General features: G+C 28.6%; 2 protein-coding genes and 1 pseudogene across 2 annotated transcripts in view; 2 read left to right on the top strand and 1 right to left on the bottom strand.

Moving 5' to 3' along the window:
• The first annotated feature begins 7,075 nt into the window (after positions 1 to 7,075).
• On the top strand, positions 7,076 to 9,622 carry NIP1-8 (aquaporin NIP1-8). Its single transcript, NM_001255076.3, has 5 exons — positions 7,076 to 7,460; positions 8,068 to 8,292; positions 8,437 to 8,634; positions 8,973 to 9,034; positions 9,211 to 9,622. The coding sequence occupies exons 1-5, from the start codon at positions 7,335 to 7,337 to the stop codon at positions 9,419 to 9,421; spliced, it is 822 nt and encodes a 273-aa protein (NP_001242005.2). The 5' UTR covers positions 7,076 to 7,334; the 3' UTR covers positions 9,422 to 9,622.
• Positions 9,623 to 13,108: 3,486 nt separating this feature from the next.
• Positions 13,109 to 14,860, bottom strand: LOC100798887 (dynamin-related protein 4C-like; annotated as a pseudogene).
• Positions 14,861 to 17,675: 2,815 nt separating this feature from the next.
• Positions 17,676 to 20,496, top strand: part of LOC100798360 (uncharacterized) — a 7,852-nt gene continuing 5,031 nt past the window's right edge. The window contains exons 1-4 of the mRNA XM_014765775.3: positions 17,676 to 18,264; positions 18,443 to 18,592; positions 19,366 to 19,506; positions 19,743 to 19,871. Of these exons, the coding sequence (XP_014621261.1) occupies positions 17,739 to 18,264; positions 18,443 to 18,592; positions 19,366 to 19,506; positions 19,743 to 19,871 (946 nt within the window). The 5' untranslated portion in view covers positions 17,676 to 17,738. The remainder of the gene's footprint in view (positions 18,265 to 18,442; positions 18,593 to 19,365; positions 19,507 to 19,742; positions 19,872 to 20,496) is intronic.

The following is a 20,496-nucleotide window of genomic DNA, read 5'->3' as shown; positions in this document are numbered from 1 at the left end:
AGTTCAGCATGTTTAGTTTCCAGTTTATATGATATTGTTTAATTTGCTAGTTAAGGCCTTAAGAGTTGTTTATTATTCTTTGGACGTTTGACACTATAGGGAGTGTTTATCATCACTTATTTTCAACTAATGTAAAGGTGTCAATAGAATACAAATATAACACAAATTAAGGATATTTGGGAAAAGTAAAGACAAGAGTAGTTAAAAAGGAATGGAAATAATATCCATAACAATTCTGAGCATGTGAAACCATGTTTTGAGAGAGGCTAATCAACAACTGACAGATTAATGCCTTAATGGCAGATTATGATTTTCTTATTTTTCATTTTGCTCCTAGCTTCGTTGTACTTAAGCTAACAACTGATGTAGTTCAAATATGCTTTCCTAGAGACTTTTATTCTCTTTTTAATAATTTTCATTAAAAAAAAAAAGGAATGGCGATAAATAATGAGAAGTGACAGTAACAACTAATTTCTTTACTAGTAGCATAATTCTTTGGTATATAAAATTGAAACACTAGTAGTATAATTCTAAATAATTCATTAAATGAGTTTTACAAGTTATTTTGCATTTCTTACTAATTTTATTTTCATTTAAGTTTTAATTTACTATTTCAATTTGTTAGTATTGGAAGATAATCATATATAATGTTACTTATTTTCACAAGCACTGAGTGATTGTAAAAGGCAACGATAGCTCAAATGAAAAATAAAATTTATATTGTAAAAGACCCTAAACCCTATAGCTAAAAAGTAAACTATTCAGTTTTATTTTGAGAAGAAAATTATTTAATTTTAATTTTTTTGAAAAATAAAATGATTTCTTAAAAATAATTGAAACAAACATGCATTTCGCATAATTTATTAAATTATATTAGTTAATTGAAAACACCATTTTCTTCAAAAACTTTCAAATTTTAAATATTTAAATTTGTTGCTACATTAAATGAAATTAATTTAATTAAGTTTAATTATACTTTTAATCTTGTTAGTTTGAATTATTTTGACTTCTCATGATTTTTCAAGCAATAAGTTCCTTTATTATAAAAAATTAACCACATTGGATTCTTTTATTGTTTTTCTTCTGCCTAAAACTTTAAATTACAACATTTACAAATTCATTCTCCTAAATAGTTTTAAAATTTCTTATGCTCAAACCTCACCAATCGAAACATTAAATTTCATTCAAAATCTAAAAATCTCCAAAATTTTTTTCCTTTTCAAACTCTAGAATTACATCCTACAAAACCATTCATATATAATTAAATTTTTACCAATTTTATAACTTCTAAATTTTAAATTAATTCATATTTCAAACTATCATAAATTCTTAAATATTTGAATAAAATATGAAAACTGAGAATATTAGATAAAATGTAATTGCTAAATGGAAATTTTATTTAATTTTAAAAGTAAATAAATTTAATTGACTACAAAAATTAAAGTAAAATAAAATTACATAGTCCAAACTATATAAAAGGAACAAAAATACAATTAAATCTTTTATTTTCATTTTTTTAGGCCACATATTTATTCATCCGAAATAGTCGTATTCAAATTAGATAAAATTATTATAAATAATAAAATTCTTTCATGTATTTGCATATATTTAGACATAAATTTGAGAAACAATTTATATCACTTGATCCTTGAGTTTGATAATATCTAAATCTTTTAAGTATTTAACTATTAACGGTCGTCGTCCTTCAAAACAATTTGCCTTTACACAATTTCCAAAAAGCAAAGGAAGCATAAAGTGAACAGCAATAGTGAGAATTTCTGCAAAATGAAACAGTCCCAAGGGTCTTTTCCCGCCAATCAAGTACTATTACAGTACTCCAAAATCCTAATACCTAACTTCTAGTAAGTTTCTATCCATGATTCATGGCTAAAACTTGTTTCAAAGTCTCACGCTCACCAACTAGTCAAGTATTTATGAGACAAATTAACTAGAGCGAATTATACCCAACAACTAAAGAGGACAAATTCTTTTAACATGACTTTTTAGTTTATGGTGTTAAAAACAGTAATGAAATATTTATGCATTTACTTCAATATTCCTCTCACTACCAGGTTAATCCTTGAACATTTAAAAAAAAAAAAAAGAAATCAAGTGAATGGATGGTAACTGTTTGGAAAAAAAAAATCATTTGTTTAAAATAAACTAATTTAAACATGTCTGTACCAAAAAAACTCAAAAACTATATATACCAAAAAATTAATCTAAAGATGTATCTTGATTTTTTATATTCTGATCTAAACATGCATGAACGTAAGTAAGTAGTTCACCAAAAAACGTAACTAAGAGTATATATGCCCCTCAAATTATTTAATAAATTAAATTATACTTTGGAGAAGCTTTTGCTATAATATACTTTAAATTAAATTATAGTAAATAAATATGATAATATTATTAGTACGTTCGTGGATATTTTGGAGAAGCTTTTGCTATAATGACTCTGGCAATTATATAAGCATGTACAACAATATCCGAACGGTCCAGATTAATGCATGTAGCGAAAGTTAGTCAATGTAAGAATAAATGCTTCGTGGATATCTAATTGAGCCTGGCGTTGAAATGGTGGTTCTCACAGTGGGAGGTTGGAAAAACTTTGCACGCGCATTGAACTAATATTTCTATTGCTTTAGACACTTAGACTTATAAGTTTCTGATTGAGTTGAAAATTACAGAACGATTCATATCAGAAATGCACTATTTTGTTTTTATATTATTAAAATAATCAACCTTTATAACGATTCATATATATATATATATATATATATATATAAGAAACAACCTTGAAAAACTTTATTTTACAAAGTTTATAGAATAGAATGAAAAGAAGAAGAATTCATCAATCCTAGTTGATCAGAAACTAGTCTTGTTAACATTTGCACGCACGCCAGTAACACTTGGTCATCATTAACTAAGAAGGAGTTAATGTAAGAGTAGATAAAGGTAATATAAAATTGTGTATTTTTTAATTTGTTTAAGGAATAATTTATGTAATTTACTCGTTTATTTATAGTTATTTCTAAACAATTACTAATATTGAATACAAAAGATAGATATTCATTTAAGATAAGTAAAAAGTAATGTTATTTAATTTTTTTATTAATCAAAGATCACATGTATCAAAAGAATTTATAACAATGCACTCTATTAAATCACTTGAGTTAAATCCTCTAGAGAAAAAGAAATATGTTATTGCTCATATAATATATTGTTTTTCAGTCTTTATAAAATTATTTTTTAAATAATTAATACAAAATTACTTTAACTTAGTGTAATTTACTTTAACTTAGTGTATTTAATATAAAATTATTTTTTATATAATTTATTTATTTGTCTCTTTTTTTTACATATCCAAATAAGTGATGGAAGAATTATCTTTTGCTTTTTTATATTTATTCAAATACACATTTTTTTATTATACTTTTTAATTTCTTTTTGTCTCTATATTTGACTAATAATCAAAATAAGGCATAAAAAATAATTTGTTGTGCGATTCTAGTGTGAAAGAGTTCTTGTCACTCTCCGAACTCCAAAGATTCAGTTCATATTAATTTGATGACCCTACCGCCGTGACCCAGGAGTCAAATAGATAATTCCCAATTAAGAAAAACTGTCCACTTTTGTTCTAAAATTATAATGATGTAACGATTTACTCTTTAAAAGGAAATAAAATTTTGATTTTGTGTTTTAAATACGTAAAAAAATGTGATAATTGTGTTTTGATATAAAATTTAATATTGAATTAATACTTAAATTTTATAATTAAATATTAAGGCAGTCTTTAAACACTATAATTTAATAATAAAATATATGATTCAAAAATTAAATAATAATTATTATACTTTTATATATTTAAAAATTAAATAAAAATTTTCTTTTTTAAAATTAAATTATCACATTATACTTTTATGGACAAAAATATCTTTTATCCAAAAAAGCAATAATAATATCTTTTAATTTTAATTGATTTTAATTTAAAAAAAATATTAAATTTATCTCTGTTTTACTACTCTCATCAGTGGATAAGATATTATATACACACATGACATTTTATGTAGTATATATTATAATTTCAAATTCTCGATCTTAGAAACGATACAACTTGCATGTGTTCCTTTTCTAAGACAACATATAATGTGTCTTCCTTATTTTATAACATGTTTCTCATGAGATTATATATATATATATATATATATATATATCAAATTCAATTAATATTTTGTTTCTTTTAATTAATTATTGAATCAAAGGATATTTTAATTCCTTTAATTATTTCAATCAATTACTCACATTTTTAATTAATATTAAGTATAAAGAGATGTTTATTATAAATAATTATTAATAAAATATTTCATTAATTGAGTTAATTTTAATATTTGAAATTAAAACTATTGAATAATTTTAATTTAAATTGTAATTTATGTTTATATTATCAGTAAAACAATATTTTAAGTTATATATTTTTCAACATTAGTTACATGTATATTTATAAATACTTATACACTATTACATACTTACTAGTGTTATATCTAATGAGTCTACTTTAATTTCACAACACATATTGAGTTTATATTGAAAAACTTTACGGTGGTATAAATAAATTTTTTTATTATTAGTATGTTATACAAACATGTATTTATGAAACTTTAGACTATCCATCAGTAGTTACGAAGTTGCAGGAAATATTAGAATCCTAGCGTGCAGTGCCCGTGCTTTGCACGATAAATAAACAAAAAAAGAAGTAAAAATAATAAAAAACAGAGAGATCGAAAGAGTAAAAAAACAAGTAAAAAAACTATATTGTAATACTGTCCACCCAACACATGGCATATATATATATATATATATATATATATATATATATATATATATATATATATATATATATATTGAGGTTAATTTCTTATAATTCAAATAAGTTATAAATTAAACGGTAGGACCATGCATGCAAATGACGCAATCTAAATCCAATGCTCACTTAAAGTCTCCGCGTTGTATTTTCATTAAAAATAAATTACCTTTTATGTTTTGGATCTTCTAGAGTTATTTATTAAACAGGATCGTAATCCAGTTGTATCAATTTTACAACTTTTCTTTTTTTCTTTTTTGATGAAAAGGGGGACTTTCTTTGTAAAAGTTATCCCACCCTGCATGATCAATTCGGATTCACATCCTATTTTTCACATTCCGGAAAGAAGGGTTTCCACATGTCACGTGCGTTGCAATTAAGTAATGAAGTTCAGCCATCGAATTTGACGTACTCCTTTTATAACTTCACTTTAGGGTTGGATATATCCACTTGTCCCGCAAGTTAGACCCGTAAAGTTCCTAAAATTACGAGCCTTATTAGTTTAAAATTAAACGATTCGTTTATTCATAACTTTATCAAAGTTGATTAGTAGAATTCCCAGATTAAATGGATTGAGCATGCGATTTACAAATTTAAGAAGTTACTGTTAATATATTTTTTCCACTACTTTGTAAGTGTGAAGTAAGCATTCATCATATTTATTGATGAATAATTTTCATAGGAAAACTTAACACTTTCACATAACCAAGACGTTAATCTGCAACAAAACAAAATAGTGTTTCAAAATTTTCGATATATTTTTTTAAAAATACGAAATAATAAATAGACCAACCTATTTAATTACGGCTTATTAAATATAAAGCTATCTACTCGAACCAACCCATCAACTACGGACGTAAGTAGGGACATGATGGACTTATTTATTTATCATCCCTATACCTTTTTAGAAGTGTAATTCCTCTAAACGAGAAAGAAAGAAAAAAATGTTCGAAAACTCCGTAAAATTGACCTCGCGTTAAAATAACAATAACTTAATTTCAGGTGAAAATTTCTCAATTTTTATAAAACATAAATAGACCATTTTCTATAACTATATCTTTAAAAAATATAATTTTTATACGTATTGATTAATATACATAATAATATCTCATTTAGTTTATTCATTTTAGATTGAAAATAAAATTCCATGTTTTAATTTTATTTAAAATATTCAATAATTTTATTTATGCAAAAAAACGAATAAAAATGAGATATTTTATTATTTATTTTTTAAGAAGCACATAGATATTAAATACTAACATGTTTTTAATCAAACGCTTACAAATTACTTGATAACCAAATGATTAATTTGTAAACGGACGACATTTTTGTCTAAGGATAAATATTGAACAAAAGAGATATTATTACATAATGTTTATGAATGATTTTATATGTAACATGTTCTCTCCATGCAATATAACATTCAATGGTCACGATGGGTTAACACGTTATTTTATTGATAAAATAAATAAACTAGACTTTTGTAGGCTTAACTGACTTCTGTTGACGCAACATTTTGTAACGATGGGTTACATTTAAGAGTAACACGCTTCCGAGTTCCGACGCAAAGTTTCAAAAATTGTTTCATACTATTTTAGTTTATTACAACAAAAAGGTTCATTTATCATCTTATTTCAGTTTTATAAAAGTAATATACGTAAATGAATATTAAACAAAATACATAGAGGAGACGTTTTTCAGAATGGTGTGCGTATGGCAGTCATAAAAAACAAGAGAGAAAATTGGAATTCTAATCTACAGTTTCTTGATATTACTATAACTAGAGTTCCTATTGTACTAAAATTAGAGTTCCTATAATTCACGTGATCTTATCCACCTTTTACCACGATCCAAAATTATTCAAAGGCCTAGTTTAGTTTGTTTGCTTTCAATTTTCCAATTAAAACAGTCGACAAAATAGGAACATATAGACCAAAAAATAAGCCTAAATCTCGTCGAAAATAAATGTTAAAGTGCTATTGCACATTGATGCCCCCGTCTGCATATCCGGTGGGTAGTTGGACAAGCTTTCAATGCTTTTCCTCACTCCACAGCTCACAAGCTACAACTATTACACTTTCCATTAACATATCCTATTATATACTCTAACATAATAATTTTCTCTAAAAATTACAATATACATGTAAGGTAGAACAATATATTCGGTGAGAAGTAAGAATTTTAAAAGACGTATGTACCAAAAAAATATGTGGAGACATTAAAAGTGGTTGTTTGGTCTCAACCTCCTGTGGAAAAAATTGATAAAAGTTCATACTCTGAATATCTCTCTCTGTATGCTCCCTGACTCTTACCCTTTTACGACTTTTTGGTGCCCATAAATTGAAGTTGCTCCCTCGCTTCTCCATCACTTATGGTCTTTGAAACAAAGCTAGCATAGCATTTTTCTTTTACAAAGCAAGACACCCTTTTCCTTTTCATTCCATCATCTCTTTAGCTTTGTCCAAAGACCATGTCTGTGGTGGCTGATAATTCTGCAAACAATGGAAGCCACCAAGTGGTTTTAAATGTAAACGGTGATGCCCCCAAGAAGTGTGATGACTCAGCCAACCAAGACTGTGTACCTCTTCTGCAGAAGGTGTCTCTCTCTCTCTCTCTCTCTCTCTCTCTCCTAAATCCTTATTTTTTATTTTCTTTGTCCACAACTCATTCAAGTGCTCTTGTTTAATTTCCAACCCCATATGGATTTCATTCACTATTTCACACAGAAAAGTATTAGCGACCAAATTTAGTGACAAAAGTTGCTTTTTTGTTACTAATGATTGTGTCAAAAATTTTAGGACCAGTTTACTTCTGTTTCATTTCCTGTTTTTACTGTTAATTTACAAAATGGCCATCTTGTTTTCAACATGTTTTCTGTTTACTAAGAAATTGTTTTCATTATTTGTTGTACAAATACTTAAAAATAGAAAACAGATTGAAAAGTTTTTGTAAATTAACAGTGAAATCATAAGTATATGGTTTCCTAGTGACAACTTTTTTTATAAAAAAATTACATGTAAATTGTTTCGTCTCTAATTTTAATTTTTCTTAGATCATTTGATGTATAATATAAAATCTCACTTTCTTCTTCTTGTTTCAATTAGTTGACTTCAGAATCCATGAAACTTATAATGAATCCAAACTTTTGGAATAATTATGTTGAGCTGGAAATTTTTAATGGTTTGGTTGTTTGTTGAATATAGTTGGTAGCAGAGGTGGTGGGGACGTACTTCTTGATATTTGCAGGGTGTGCTTCGGTGGTGGTGAACCTTGACAAGGACAAAGTGGTAACACAACCTGGGATTTCAATTGTTTGGGGTCTCACTGTTATGGTTTTGGTTTACTCAGTTGGTCACATCTCTGGTGCTCATTTCAACCCTGCTGTCACCATTGCTCATGCTACCACCAAAAGGTTTCCACTGAAGCAGGTGAGTGTTAATTAGTTAACCAATTACACCCTCTTTTACTCTGCTTTTGCTTCAGCTGCTATATTATTATATTCTCATTTGGTCAAATATGGTCTCAGTTTGTCTCTAATTATTGAATTTTCTTTCATTTTATACATGTTTTAGGTACCAGCTTATGTGATAGCTCAGGTCGTTGGAGCCACACTTGCTAGTGGAACTCTTAGACTTATATTCAATGGCAAGAATGACCATTTTGCAGGAACACTCCCTTCCGGTTCTGATTTGCAGTCTTTTGTGGTCGAATTCATAATCACTTTTTATCTCATGTTTGTCATTTCTGGTGTTGCCACCGATAACAGAGCGGTAATCTTTCATGTTCTTGTTCAAAAGGAAAAAAAAAATTGCTTGTTTGACGATGGTTGTGTCTTAATCTTTGTTGAACATTTTGAATTTAGCAAATAGGGTTGGCATTGGCGTATCTTGCCAAACTCTTTGGCCTTTCCACATAAAAAAAATGGTTACTTAAATTGCCTAACTGCATAAGCATATTTGTACGTGTCGAATCACTTGGAATACGTGCTAGAAGTTTACAACACAAGACATGCAATGCGTGTCAATACTATATATATATATTTGAATATTCTTCCACACTATTTCATAACTTTTGTTAATTTAAGTTATTTTATTTTAAAATCCTGCAGATTGGTGAGCTGGCAGGGCTTGCAGTTGGGTCTACGGTGCTGCTAAATGTGATGTTTGCCGGGTATTAGCTTATCTTAAAACCTAATTGATTATACCATTCCATTGCATGCTTTCAAATTAATGAACAGTATTGTTTACATTATTATTCAATAAATTAAAATTAAGATATTGCACCTTGGGAAACTTGGAACTCACTTTGGAGTACTGAAATTAGTTATTAATTAAATTTGACTGCAGGCCAATCACAGGAGCATCAATGAATCCAGCAAGAAGTTTAGGGCCTGCTATTGTGCACCATGAATACAGAGGAATATGGATATATTTGGTGTCACCAACTCTTGGAGCTGTGGCTGGTACATGGGCCTATAATTTCATCAGGTACACAAACAAGCCAGTGCGTGAAATCACCAAGAGTGCCTCTTTCCTCAAAGGTAGTGAAGCTGAGTGATACAACAGCAAATGCATGAATGTTCCTTTTGCTTCTTCATTTCTTATCTTCAAGTTCACCATGTATTAGGGTTAAAATGTATAAGGAAGAATCACTGGTTTAGTGTATCGAATAACCATGTAATGTTTTTTTGGTAATGCATAACCATGTAATATAGCTAGAGGAAGTGAAAAATACAATTTCTCCTTATCCATGCAACACTATATATCCTTCTATATGTTTTGATTCTCACACAAAAGAAAAAAAGAGACTTACTATATATTTTTGGATAGTGCGCTATTCATATACTAAAAAACTTGCAATATATTCTTAAAATAAAAAGCAAGACAACAAATCGTGACATAAGATTATTGAGAAATAAGGAAAAATGTCATTAAAACATGGTAAAAAAATTATTATAAATATAGGATTACTCTATTTCTTTTATTAGGATAAATTATAAGTAAATCAGAATTCGCCGCCTTATGAAACCGCATGACTAAATTTCTTTTCGTGTTATTGCCAAACTACAGGGACTGAACTGAATAATATTTATCCTAATTATTTATCTTTTAAAATAAAGATTTTTTTTATGAACTTTTATCCGCTCAAACTAAGAGAACTTCAAATAATATCATTTTTTTTTTCATTTATGTGATACATTTATTAGTTATTAATGAGACATTTAATAAGAAGCACTTTTTAAATGCACATTTATTCTTAAGCATTGAAAAATAAAAATTGGTTTCAATGATGTTATTAATGAGTTTTAATTTATGCATATTCATTTATTGGTTATTATGGATGCATTTATGGACACAGTTCTCATTTAATTATTACAGATAAAAAAACTGGAGAATATCTATTTCATTCACTTGTATTTATGAATATTAAAATTATTAAATATTATATTTACAAATTTTAATTTTAAAAGTAAAAATACCATATTTAAAAAATAGTTTGTAATATAAAATAAAGAGGTTTTAGTGAACTTTTTTCCATCCAAAATAAAGAAATACATAAAAAAATTTACTTAAAAATGGCATGCATTTAACTAAATTTACTATGTTGCCATAGAAAATTTAGTTACATTCATACTATACCATACAATTTTAACACATGATCACTTCATTGACTCTTTCTTCAAAGGCGGTATCAATAAAATATTCGTATCAATGGAAGGACCACTGTTGGTGGAATTGAGATGGTGTTGCACTGTTATGGAGTGTATTAGGCCAGAAAACGCTAAAATTTGGTTCATCATTAATTGATGGGGTCCAAGAATAGAGTTGACGTTGTTAATTAACACAAATATAATAGGAAATATGTTCAATGTGGTTCATAGTTCATACCGATAATATGTAATAGAGAAGTTTTTAAACGATCCTGTATATTTAAATTTAAACACAAGCTTAATTGAAGTTATTAATAATTTTTATTTATAAGAGAGGTTTAATTAATGATTTTATAAAATAAGTATATGACAAACCTTACTTATTCCTTTGACACCAAAATAACAATCTATGGAAATATTAGTGAATATATCAGGATAATGCAACATTTTGCCAAACCTTTAATTTGATTAAAATGCAGTATATACTTTAGTTGGTTTTATATTTTACTTTATTTATATTTTGATAGCTCATCTTTGTTTTATCTTATTTTTATCAGTTTTATCTGTTGATATTTGATTAGGAAAATGTAACAATAAAATATTTATTTATTTTTTATTGGTTAATTTTTTTTCCTTCAATTTATTAGGTGTCACCTGGGCGCCAAATAAACAACACTTCCCTATCATTGAGTTAAACAAATGTTCAAGTTGGAGAAAATTATTTCCAAACACGCACTTAATCAAATGTCTTAAATTTGATATGTTTATCACGCATTCCTTTGTTCAACTTTGTTGAAAGAGATTCCTAGAGATAAATATGTTGGAAATTCCTCCATATAATTATCAAGCACCATATTTAATAAATCTTCATAACGTTAAATGTATGGAAAATAAAAGATAAAAGGTTTTGAAATTTTATCATTAACTTTTGATGATATCATATTCATCTTAAAAAAAGATAAAGATAACATTTTTAAGAATTTTTGAAAATATGAAAATTAATATACATTCAATCAGTACTCTTGGAAGAAATTATATCCCTCTACCGTATAAACCGGGTTTGTGAGGAATTGTTACAAGAAGACTCAAGTGATAAAGTGAGAGGTTTTTTTTTTAATCCTTAAAAAAAATATTACTTTTTAGGATAAGATAGCAGGGAGAATACTTGAAAGAGATTGGATCCGTGTCTTTTCTCATTAGTAACGTAAAAATATATACAATATACAAAAACATAATTAGCCTAGAAAGTAGGACACTAATTAGCTAAGAATCTGGATAAAATATGCACGAATATACACAAGATTAATTACATAATCAAAATAAGAGATATACATAAATATAGAATATATGTATCATATATTCTAACAATACTTTGCATGCCATCATTGTTAGAAGAAAATTAAGCATATGGTTTAGGAATCAACTTTGTTAACCAAAAACCAGCAAACAATCAAAGTCATATTAGCAATTTCAATAAGATTGATAGTAGGTAAATAGCATAGAAGTTATAGTCCGAGGGTTAGTGTAGCGAGTTGACTAAGTTGGATACTATGTTGTTATACATTGAAGCATCGCGGCATCGAGACGCTTCCATAGAAGAGGGTCTGCGGCTTTGGATTCAGCATAGGCGGCTACCTCCTGTGCCTCTGTAGGAGAGATGATGTGATGATGTAAATCATGCATCCTAACGAGGACCTTGAATAAAGCCGCCCAAGAGTGATACATGTCATGCTCCGCATCCAACGTTATGGGAATGAGGGACTTAACATTGGTGATAGTCAAAGCAGGATGGAATTTGGGTTGATTGGCCATGGACAATTGCAGTGGAAGGAGAATAAAAAAGGGTGGAAGAGAGGTAGTTGTTAGGGACATTAGGATCAAAATTAAACTGATACCATAAAAGAGTTTGAATCCGTGTCTTTTCTCATTAGTAACGTGAGAATATATACAATACACAAGAACATAATTAGTCTAGAAAGTAGGACACTAATTAGCTAAGAATCTGAAGAGAATATGCACAAATATGCATAAGATTAATTACATAATAAAAACAGAAGATATACATAAATATAGAATATATGTATCATATATTCTAACAATACTTTGCATGCCCATCATTGTCAGAAGGAAATTAAGCATATGGTTTAGGCATAAACTTTGTTAACCAAAAACCAGCAAACAATCAAAGTCATATTAACAATTTCAATAAGATTGATAGTAGGTAAATAGCATAGAAGTTGTAGTCTGAGGGTCAGTGTAGCGAGTTAGCCAAGTTGGATACTATGTTGTTATCTATACTTTTAATCTCCGCTAGGGATCCACAGAGTCGCAGACTATTCATTGTACAACATTCCATACCATTCTTCACTGAGAGAGACTAAGCAAATTCCAAGGAGTGTTAAAAAAAGATAGGAAACTAGAGAGAACAGAAACAGACTATTCATTGTACATTCCATAACATTCTTCACTGAGAGAGACTAAGCAAATTCCACGCCATTCAACTTTAGGACCTTTATTTCATTGTTGTGATTGTACCTAAAAAAAGATGAGAAAAATGAATACAATTTTTTTGTAATGAAATACTTTTGATTACACTACTGCATATTGAACCTAGCCACAACTCCTTTGATTTCTCTGAGAAGTTTAATGTTCCTATTGAGTTTGTCACCCTTCATTGAAACTGAAGGAGCTTCCTCCAACAACTTCTCAATTCCACCTGCATATGGAGACATCGTATCCTTCACAATTTCATCTCCCAGATCCTTGTCAACAAGGTTGAAAATGCTGAGTTGCAGATGTAGGGCAGTGCTGTGCATCAGCCCCCGAAGCACAATCTTACAGTATGCTCTCAGTTTCATTTTCAAGTCAAATGCTTGCAGAAGTAAAGTTGAGTACCGCCTCAGATGACCAACCTTAATGGCATGCTCAAAACCATCAAGGACAACATAGTTGCTTGTATTAACTATCTTCACGAATTTATCCTGGTTGGTCATTAACTCATTATACTCACTCATGTATTCAGGATTACGAGTGTAATCAATCAGCTTCTCCATTTCCAAAACCTCTATAAGATGTTTTATAGACTTCTCCTTCAGCTTAACAATTAGGTTCTGCCCGTTGTGTACATGACTGAAGTTGGTGGTAGTGTTCTAAGTGACGCTTCAGAATAGCAACCATCACTTCCTCAATATCAATATAGTCCCACACCTTGTCAATTGGCATGCTTGAAATTGCTCTGACCTTATTCTGTAAGAGGGGGTAAGAAAAAGCATTACCTGGCATGAAGTTTGGGAGTCCAATCCTCTTGACTTCTTCTAGCACCTTAATTTCTTCCATCAAAAACTTCTCACCAGCATCACTTTCAGAACCCTTGTGAAGATCATTTTCAGGCAGTATTTTGAAAATACTAGCCGCTTGAAGTTGAATCAACTTCTATGCCAAAATCGGAATTCCCACAAAAGTGTGTGTGTTTGGAATAGTTTTGCTTCTTCTGCTCTAGCTTCTTCACATGACTCATCTCCAATGCGATTTCTGACACACACATAGCCAAGACCAATGTTTACATGATCAGCTGTTAATTTCTCAAGTAGTCCCTATGGTGCCATATCAGCCTTTATGACCACAGCAAGAGTCCTCTCTCCCGTTTTGTCAACACCTTGTGACATCCTAATGGACTCACAAGCATACAAATCAACTGTGGCAGACAAAACATTGACAATAATGCTCTCCTCGTGCCTTATATACTCCATAACAATATCCTCAATCTGATCATATATATCTTTAGGTTTTGTTGCTGACAAATAAAAAATATCCTTAGGTTGACCTTGAATAGACACTCTAGTAATCCCTGAAAGATCAACCACAGTAAGATCAGGAACACCATTCTTCTTAACCACAATAGTTAATGGGGTGTTGGAAATTCCTTTCCCATCCCCTGCAAGCTCATCTGTGGCAACTCTAATGGCATCAGAGACATGAGACTCATCAGTAGAAACATTTTTGCTATTAAACTGGAGCACCAACTCGGGTTTTGGAAGTGAGTGGTTTTGGAGCCTCATGATCAAGGGTACCCTTGTGCAGATACCTTGTCCACGATGCAAGCTGATTCCAGTGAGAGATTCTAGGACACTGGACTTTCCAGAAGATTGGTCACCAACAATAACTATGGTTGGAAGCTGTATCCTTTTATTGGAGATGTTGAGGCGCCTCAGGTTCTCAACAGCATCAAGAACAGGACGGATGTGCTACTTGTAAGAGGAGACAATGGGTGCAACGTGTTTAGCTTCGTTTGGCTCGGGTTTTGGAGTGGCATGGTCGAAACCAGAGCCATGTTTTTCTTCTTCCATTTCAAAGTAGTGAGGTTAATGTGACAGAAAAAGAAGGGGGTTTAAAGGATTTGACTTGACACAAGGGTGTAAGAGGGGACAAAGCTGGGTTCATAAGACTGAAATGAAAACCCCTTTATGGCTAAGTATATACCAATCTTTAGTTTGGTAGAAATAAAAATCTGTTTAACTAGTTAAAGATTAGTTAAATTAGTTAGAGTTAGTTAGTTGTTAGTTTAATGAGGTAAAAGTTAGTCATTAATTTATGATACAATTTTGTATTAAAATGGTAACTTGTTACATGTATCATCATTAGATTGGTTGGTGAGATTTTTATTATACGGCTAAACTTTGCTCATCATCGTTCGTCATTATTATTTTGTTAAGATTTTTATTATACAGCTAAACTTTGCTGATAATTTTTTAGATTGGATGTTAAAATTTGAAAGACTGAAAAGTGAAAAGATGAGCCGCAAATGCAGAAGCTGCTGTGGCAGTTGATCCAACCTCCATCTGCTTTGTCACTTCAATGGCACGTGAAGCGGTGCTTGAACCAAGAGCATTTCTACTTCAAAGAAATGGGGTGCATCTTGGGCTCTTGGCTATAGTTTGGCTCTGTTCAAATAAGGCTAAATATCAAACAAATTTCCTTAAATTTACTAGGTGTTAAGAGTTGGCTGCTGTGCCTATGTAACACTTTTGATACTTTTAATAATGATGTGAAAGTTGATGATTATTTCATATGATGTAAATACAATTGTTATGCTTTTAAAAGTTAACTTTTTTATTTTCTCAATAAATTCAATAATTTATTATTATTAGTTTTTAAATTTAATTATTTATTGATATTTTAATTCATGAATTAATTATATATTATCATTTTAATTCTTAAAAATAATTTTCAATTTTTAATTAAATGTCATATTATATATAAATTATTAACCTAATGATAATAAATAAAATTTATTTATAAGGATAGCAATTAGATTGAAAATACTTATTAAGTATAAAATTAGAAATATTATATTTATATTTGAATCACTATTAATTTATTATTATATTTTTTCAAGTTAAAATTCTAATAAATAATATAATAAAAGTGAAAAAAAATAATATAACTTAATTGAAAATAAATAAATATATGAAAAATAATTTAATTTTATATGTGAACCAAATTAGAAATGTGTATAATGTAAATACATATATATTAATAAATAATTTATTTTTAACAGTTTTGTAAAATTTTGTTAATAACATTATAGATTTAACATTTATTATTGTGATTTAACATTTATTATTGTGATGTGATTATTCATAAATTAGTTTTGCATCTATAATATAATTTACTGAAAAAATTGTATAAAGAATAGAAGTCAAGATATAGGATAATGTATATGCTTCAGTAAAAAATGGTAATATTTGTATTTATAATTTCCATGCAACATAAACTTAATTGAAATTTTAAAAATATTATTAGGGAGTTCAAGGATTAAAATATTAATAAGTGATGAATTTTAGGAACTAAAATGATAAAAGTTATTAAATTCAATGACTAATCAACTATCATATTATTATTACAAGCATCACATAAACATAATAATGGTTTGAATTAATTAACATAAAAAACTAATTATATAACTAATTAATGTATTTTTTTTATATAATTTTAGAGACAAAATTTTAATTTTTATCTTTAAAGAATCTAATTTTCCGCTCTTAACAAATTTAATAACAAAATTGAGCATTTAGTCTTATTCGAAAAACTTGAACTTATCTGATCATATATAGCGATGTAAGAGGGGTAAAGAAAGAGATAGAAAAGATATAGTCGCGTAACAAGTTAGAGAAAGTAATTCATGACTTTGCTTGGAGAGGAAACACAGCACCGATACTCACTGGAAGCATCCAATCCCATTGCCAAAGAAAATTCAATCAAAGTATGAAAATAAAAATGATATCCTAATATATAATTAATTTAGTCTCTCTCCGTCAATTTAACTTTTTAAAATTAAATAGGTTATTTTAGTCTTTAAAAATTTTCAATTTTTTTTCATTATTTTATAATGTCACAGACTAAAATGAGAATATATAATTTAGGAATTTAATTAATGAATTAAAATAAATTTATAACTTTAAGAATTAAATTTATAAATACAATCTAAAAAACACATATAAATTGATCTCTTTCTCTTTTTTTTTTCAGTTCCAATTTCCAAATGATTAAATGGTTTTAGTTTTAACTCACCATACTTTTTGTTATCCACTCGTTTCCTTTATGTCTTGAAAGTGAAAAAAAAAAAGAGAAAGTTCACAGTAAATTAGAAGGACACTTGCCCGGTGAAGATTCGTAAAATGAAGAATAAAATATTCATTGTCCCGTCACTTTATGTTGGAATATCTTGATACGGAAGCAAAAAAAAGAAAAATCATGGAGAGGAGAAAATAAAGGTAGCAGCAAACAGTCGGTATTTTTTTTATCCGCAAATTAGTTTGCTAGTTTTTGTAAAAAAATATTAATGGTGTGTATTTGAACTCTTAAATTCTTATATTTTTTTTTAAATTACTAAATCAATTTTATATCTCTCCAAGAATAATCAGACTAATAAGATTATTAAAGGTGAAGTTTTAAATCTCAATAACAAATTATTTCTTATTAGCTTTTTATCAAGTAAAAAAGAGACGCATATTAATGAAAAAGTTTAGCATGCAAGTCTTTCATCTCAAGTTAATTTCACTCAAAACTTTGGGTGGGTCTTGAGCGAGAAGACTGGCCGTACATTATACATCATATATATAAGTTATAGCAAAGAAGGAAACATTAGCCAGATCGATCTGACAGAAAGATAATTATTAGAAGTAGAACATCCAATTTTGGAAAATTCCACAAAAGTAATCGGTCATGGGCGACACTGAAGATGATAGAGTGAGTGAGGACATGGAAAATACAAGCAAGCGTTTGTTCAAACTTTGCATGAAAGGTGAATGGGGCAAAGTAGTTGAGACGTACAGTAAGGACAAGAAGGTTCACACGGCCAAAATAACGAGGACAGGTGACACTGCACTGCACATAGCGGTCATCGACGGCCAATACGACGTCGTGCGACAACTGGTGAGACTGATTCCCGAGGAGGCTCTGAGGATTCAGAACGAGAGAAAGAACACGGCCTTGCATTTGGCGGCATCAATGGGGAGCGTGGGAATGTGTGAGTGCATTGCTTCCTCGGAGCCTTCCTTGTTGAATATGCGCAACCTTGATGGCGAGACCCCTCTCTTTCTCGCTGCCCTTCATGGCAGAAAACATGTCTTCCTTTGCCTTCACCATCGCTCTAATAACATTCATACTAAGGATCCCAATTACTATTCAAACTGTAGAAGAAATGACGGTGACACCATTCTTCATTCTGCCATTGCCGGTGATTATTTTGGTAAACATCCACTTAATCTTCATTTAGAGTGTATTTCTTTCACATATATTAAAAATTCATCTTAGTTTGAAATTGTTAACATGGGAATGCGGTATTTATGTACTTAATGAGAAAGTAATTATAATACTAACAATGGGTATATCTATTTAAGCGCTTAATTAATTAATTAATTTGACAGATTTGGCATTCCAAATAATTGATTTGTACGGGGATCTTGTAAACTCGGTGAACGAGGATGGCTTGACTCCTCTTCATCTCCTGGCAAATAAGCCTTCTGTTTTCAAGAGTGGTGGCCGATTGGGACGATTTGAAGCACTTGTTTATTATGGTAACTATCAACACGTATTTCACCTTAGTTATTTAAAATAATGGAGAAAAGAATGAGACTCAAATAAATGAAAAAAATAAAAAAAATTATAAGAAGTAATTAATCTTAATCTTTAGATTTTAAGGAGATGAATAATGATGATGGAAAGTAATTCGTATTCACTCAAGGAGTAACTAGAACTCTCCTTTTATTTATTTATAGAGAAATGAAAAAAAGAAATTATACACTAATAATATAAAAAATATAATTTAATCATAATCTATTTTGTATAATAAGTTTGTTGACTTGTATAATAATTATTTTAAAAGTTATTAATGATGAAATTTTCAAGAATATAAAAATGTTTTAGTTATTGGTCTATAATCATTAAACTCATATATAAAAGTCATATTACCAATAAATTGTGATTATACAACAATGTAACAATGTATTATATTATCGATGTATAATTATTAAACTCATAGATATATAAGACATATTTTATAAAATAAAATTAAAGTGAAAGAATTAAATTTGAACGGTTAATGATATATAAAAGTTTAAAATTAAATATAAAAAAGTCACATAATTTTTTAAAAATTCTCAAAAGTTTTAAATAATTGGATGACATTAAATTTTTACTGTTCATATTTTATTATATGATTTATATTTAATTTTCTCACGATGTTTTTTTTCTCATATATTACCTCTTATATATATATATATATATATATATATATATATATATATATATATTTCATAATCATAATTTATTTGTGTTATTTATTTGGAAGCTATAATCGTCAACGAGCTCAAAGTAGCACCCAGTTGTCAGCAACAATGTCCAACAACCGACAAAGAAAAAAACAGTTATCCGAAAAATTACCAGACATGTATGGAGTTTTTGAGGATGACAAAAATATTCACCTTAGTTGGTATGTAAAAAAATATATATTCTCTCTCTTTCTCTTTTGAGAAAACATATAAAACCATTCCTGTTTTTAGAAGTACGTTTTTATATACAATGTAATAAACCCACATTATTCTTACTATTATTTGCAATTGAAATTTAGAGAAAAGTATTATTCAAAACCTCAACAAATTAATGAATACTATCATTAAGAACCACAACTTACTGTAATTTGACTAGATTCATTTTCCACATATCCAGTGATCAAGCCCTTTACACAATTTCTACAGAAAAAGTTACCACCAAAGGATCAAACTGTTACTGAAAGAGTCGACCTTGAAGCATCGAAAAAGGTTGCTACAAATAATGGCGCTGTAACAGAAGCTTCAGGTAAGGACTATAAATTGTTCATACAAATCGTATACATTATCATAGATTTTGGGGTGTTGTTAGGTGCATCCAGAAGTATTGCTGGTGTATCCAATAATTTTCTTTTTTTTCAATTTTGTCCTTCATGCTTCTTTTTTTCGTAAGTTCTTTTGTAAAACAGTGAGAGTCGTGATTTTCAAGTTATTAGTATAATGCTCTAATCAACTGAGTTAATGAGTGACTTATGTTATAAAGTAAATAATGTTGATATACATAACATTAAAATTTTTAATGTATATTTAATGTGCATGTAAATTTAAATAATAAATTTTGTAATAATTAATTTTGATATAGATCATACGAATTATTTAATGCGTATATTTTTTTAAAAATAAAAAATATTTACTATTACTTAATTTTATACACATTATATACCCCGTAATTATTCTAATAATTTTTACCCCCAAATGGCTAATTTTTCTTTTTTTCCTTAACCACTTCTTATTTTAATCTATTTTCTGTAACCATGATATATAAACTATATTTAAATTTTATAAATATCCATATTATGTATTCACCCTTATACACTTCTGATTTATAGACTACTTTAATTTCTCCCTCGTCTTCCATACCTCTCTTTTTGATC

The sequence above is a fragment of the Glycine max genome, chromosome 13 (genome assembly GCF_000004515.6).
Source record: "Glycine max cultivar Williams 82 chromosome 13, Glycine_max_v4.0, whole genome shotgun sequence".
Classification (NCBI taxonomy): Eukaryota; Viridiplantae; Streptophyta; class Magnoliopsida; order Fabales; family Fabaceae; genus Glycine; species Glycine max.
Note: the sequence above shows the minus strand (reverse complement) of the source record. Positions and strands in the feature narration are given on the sequence as shown.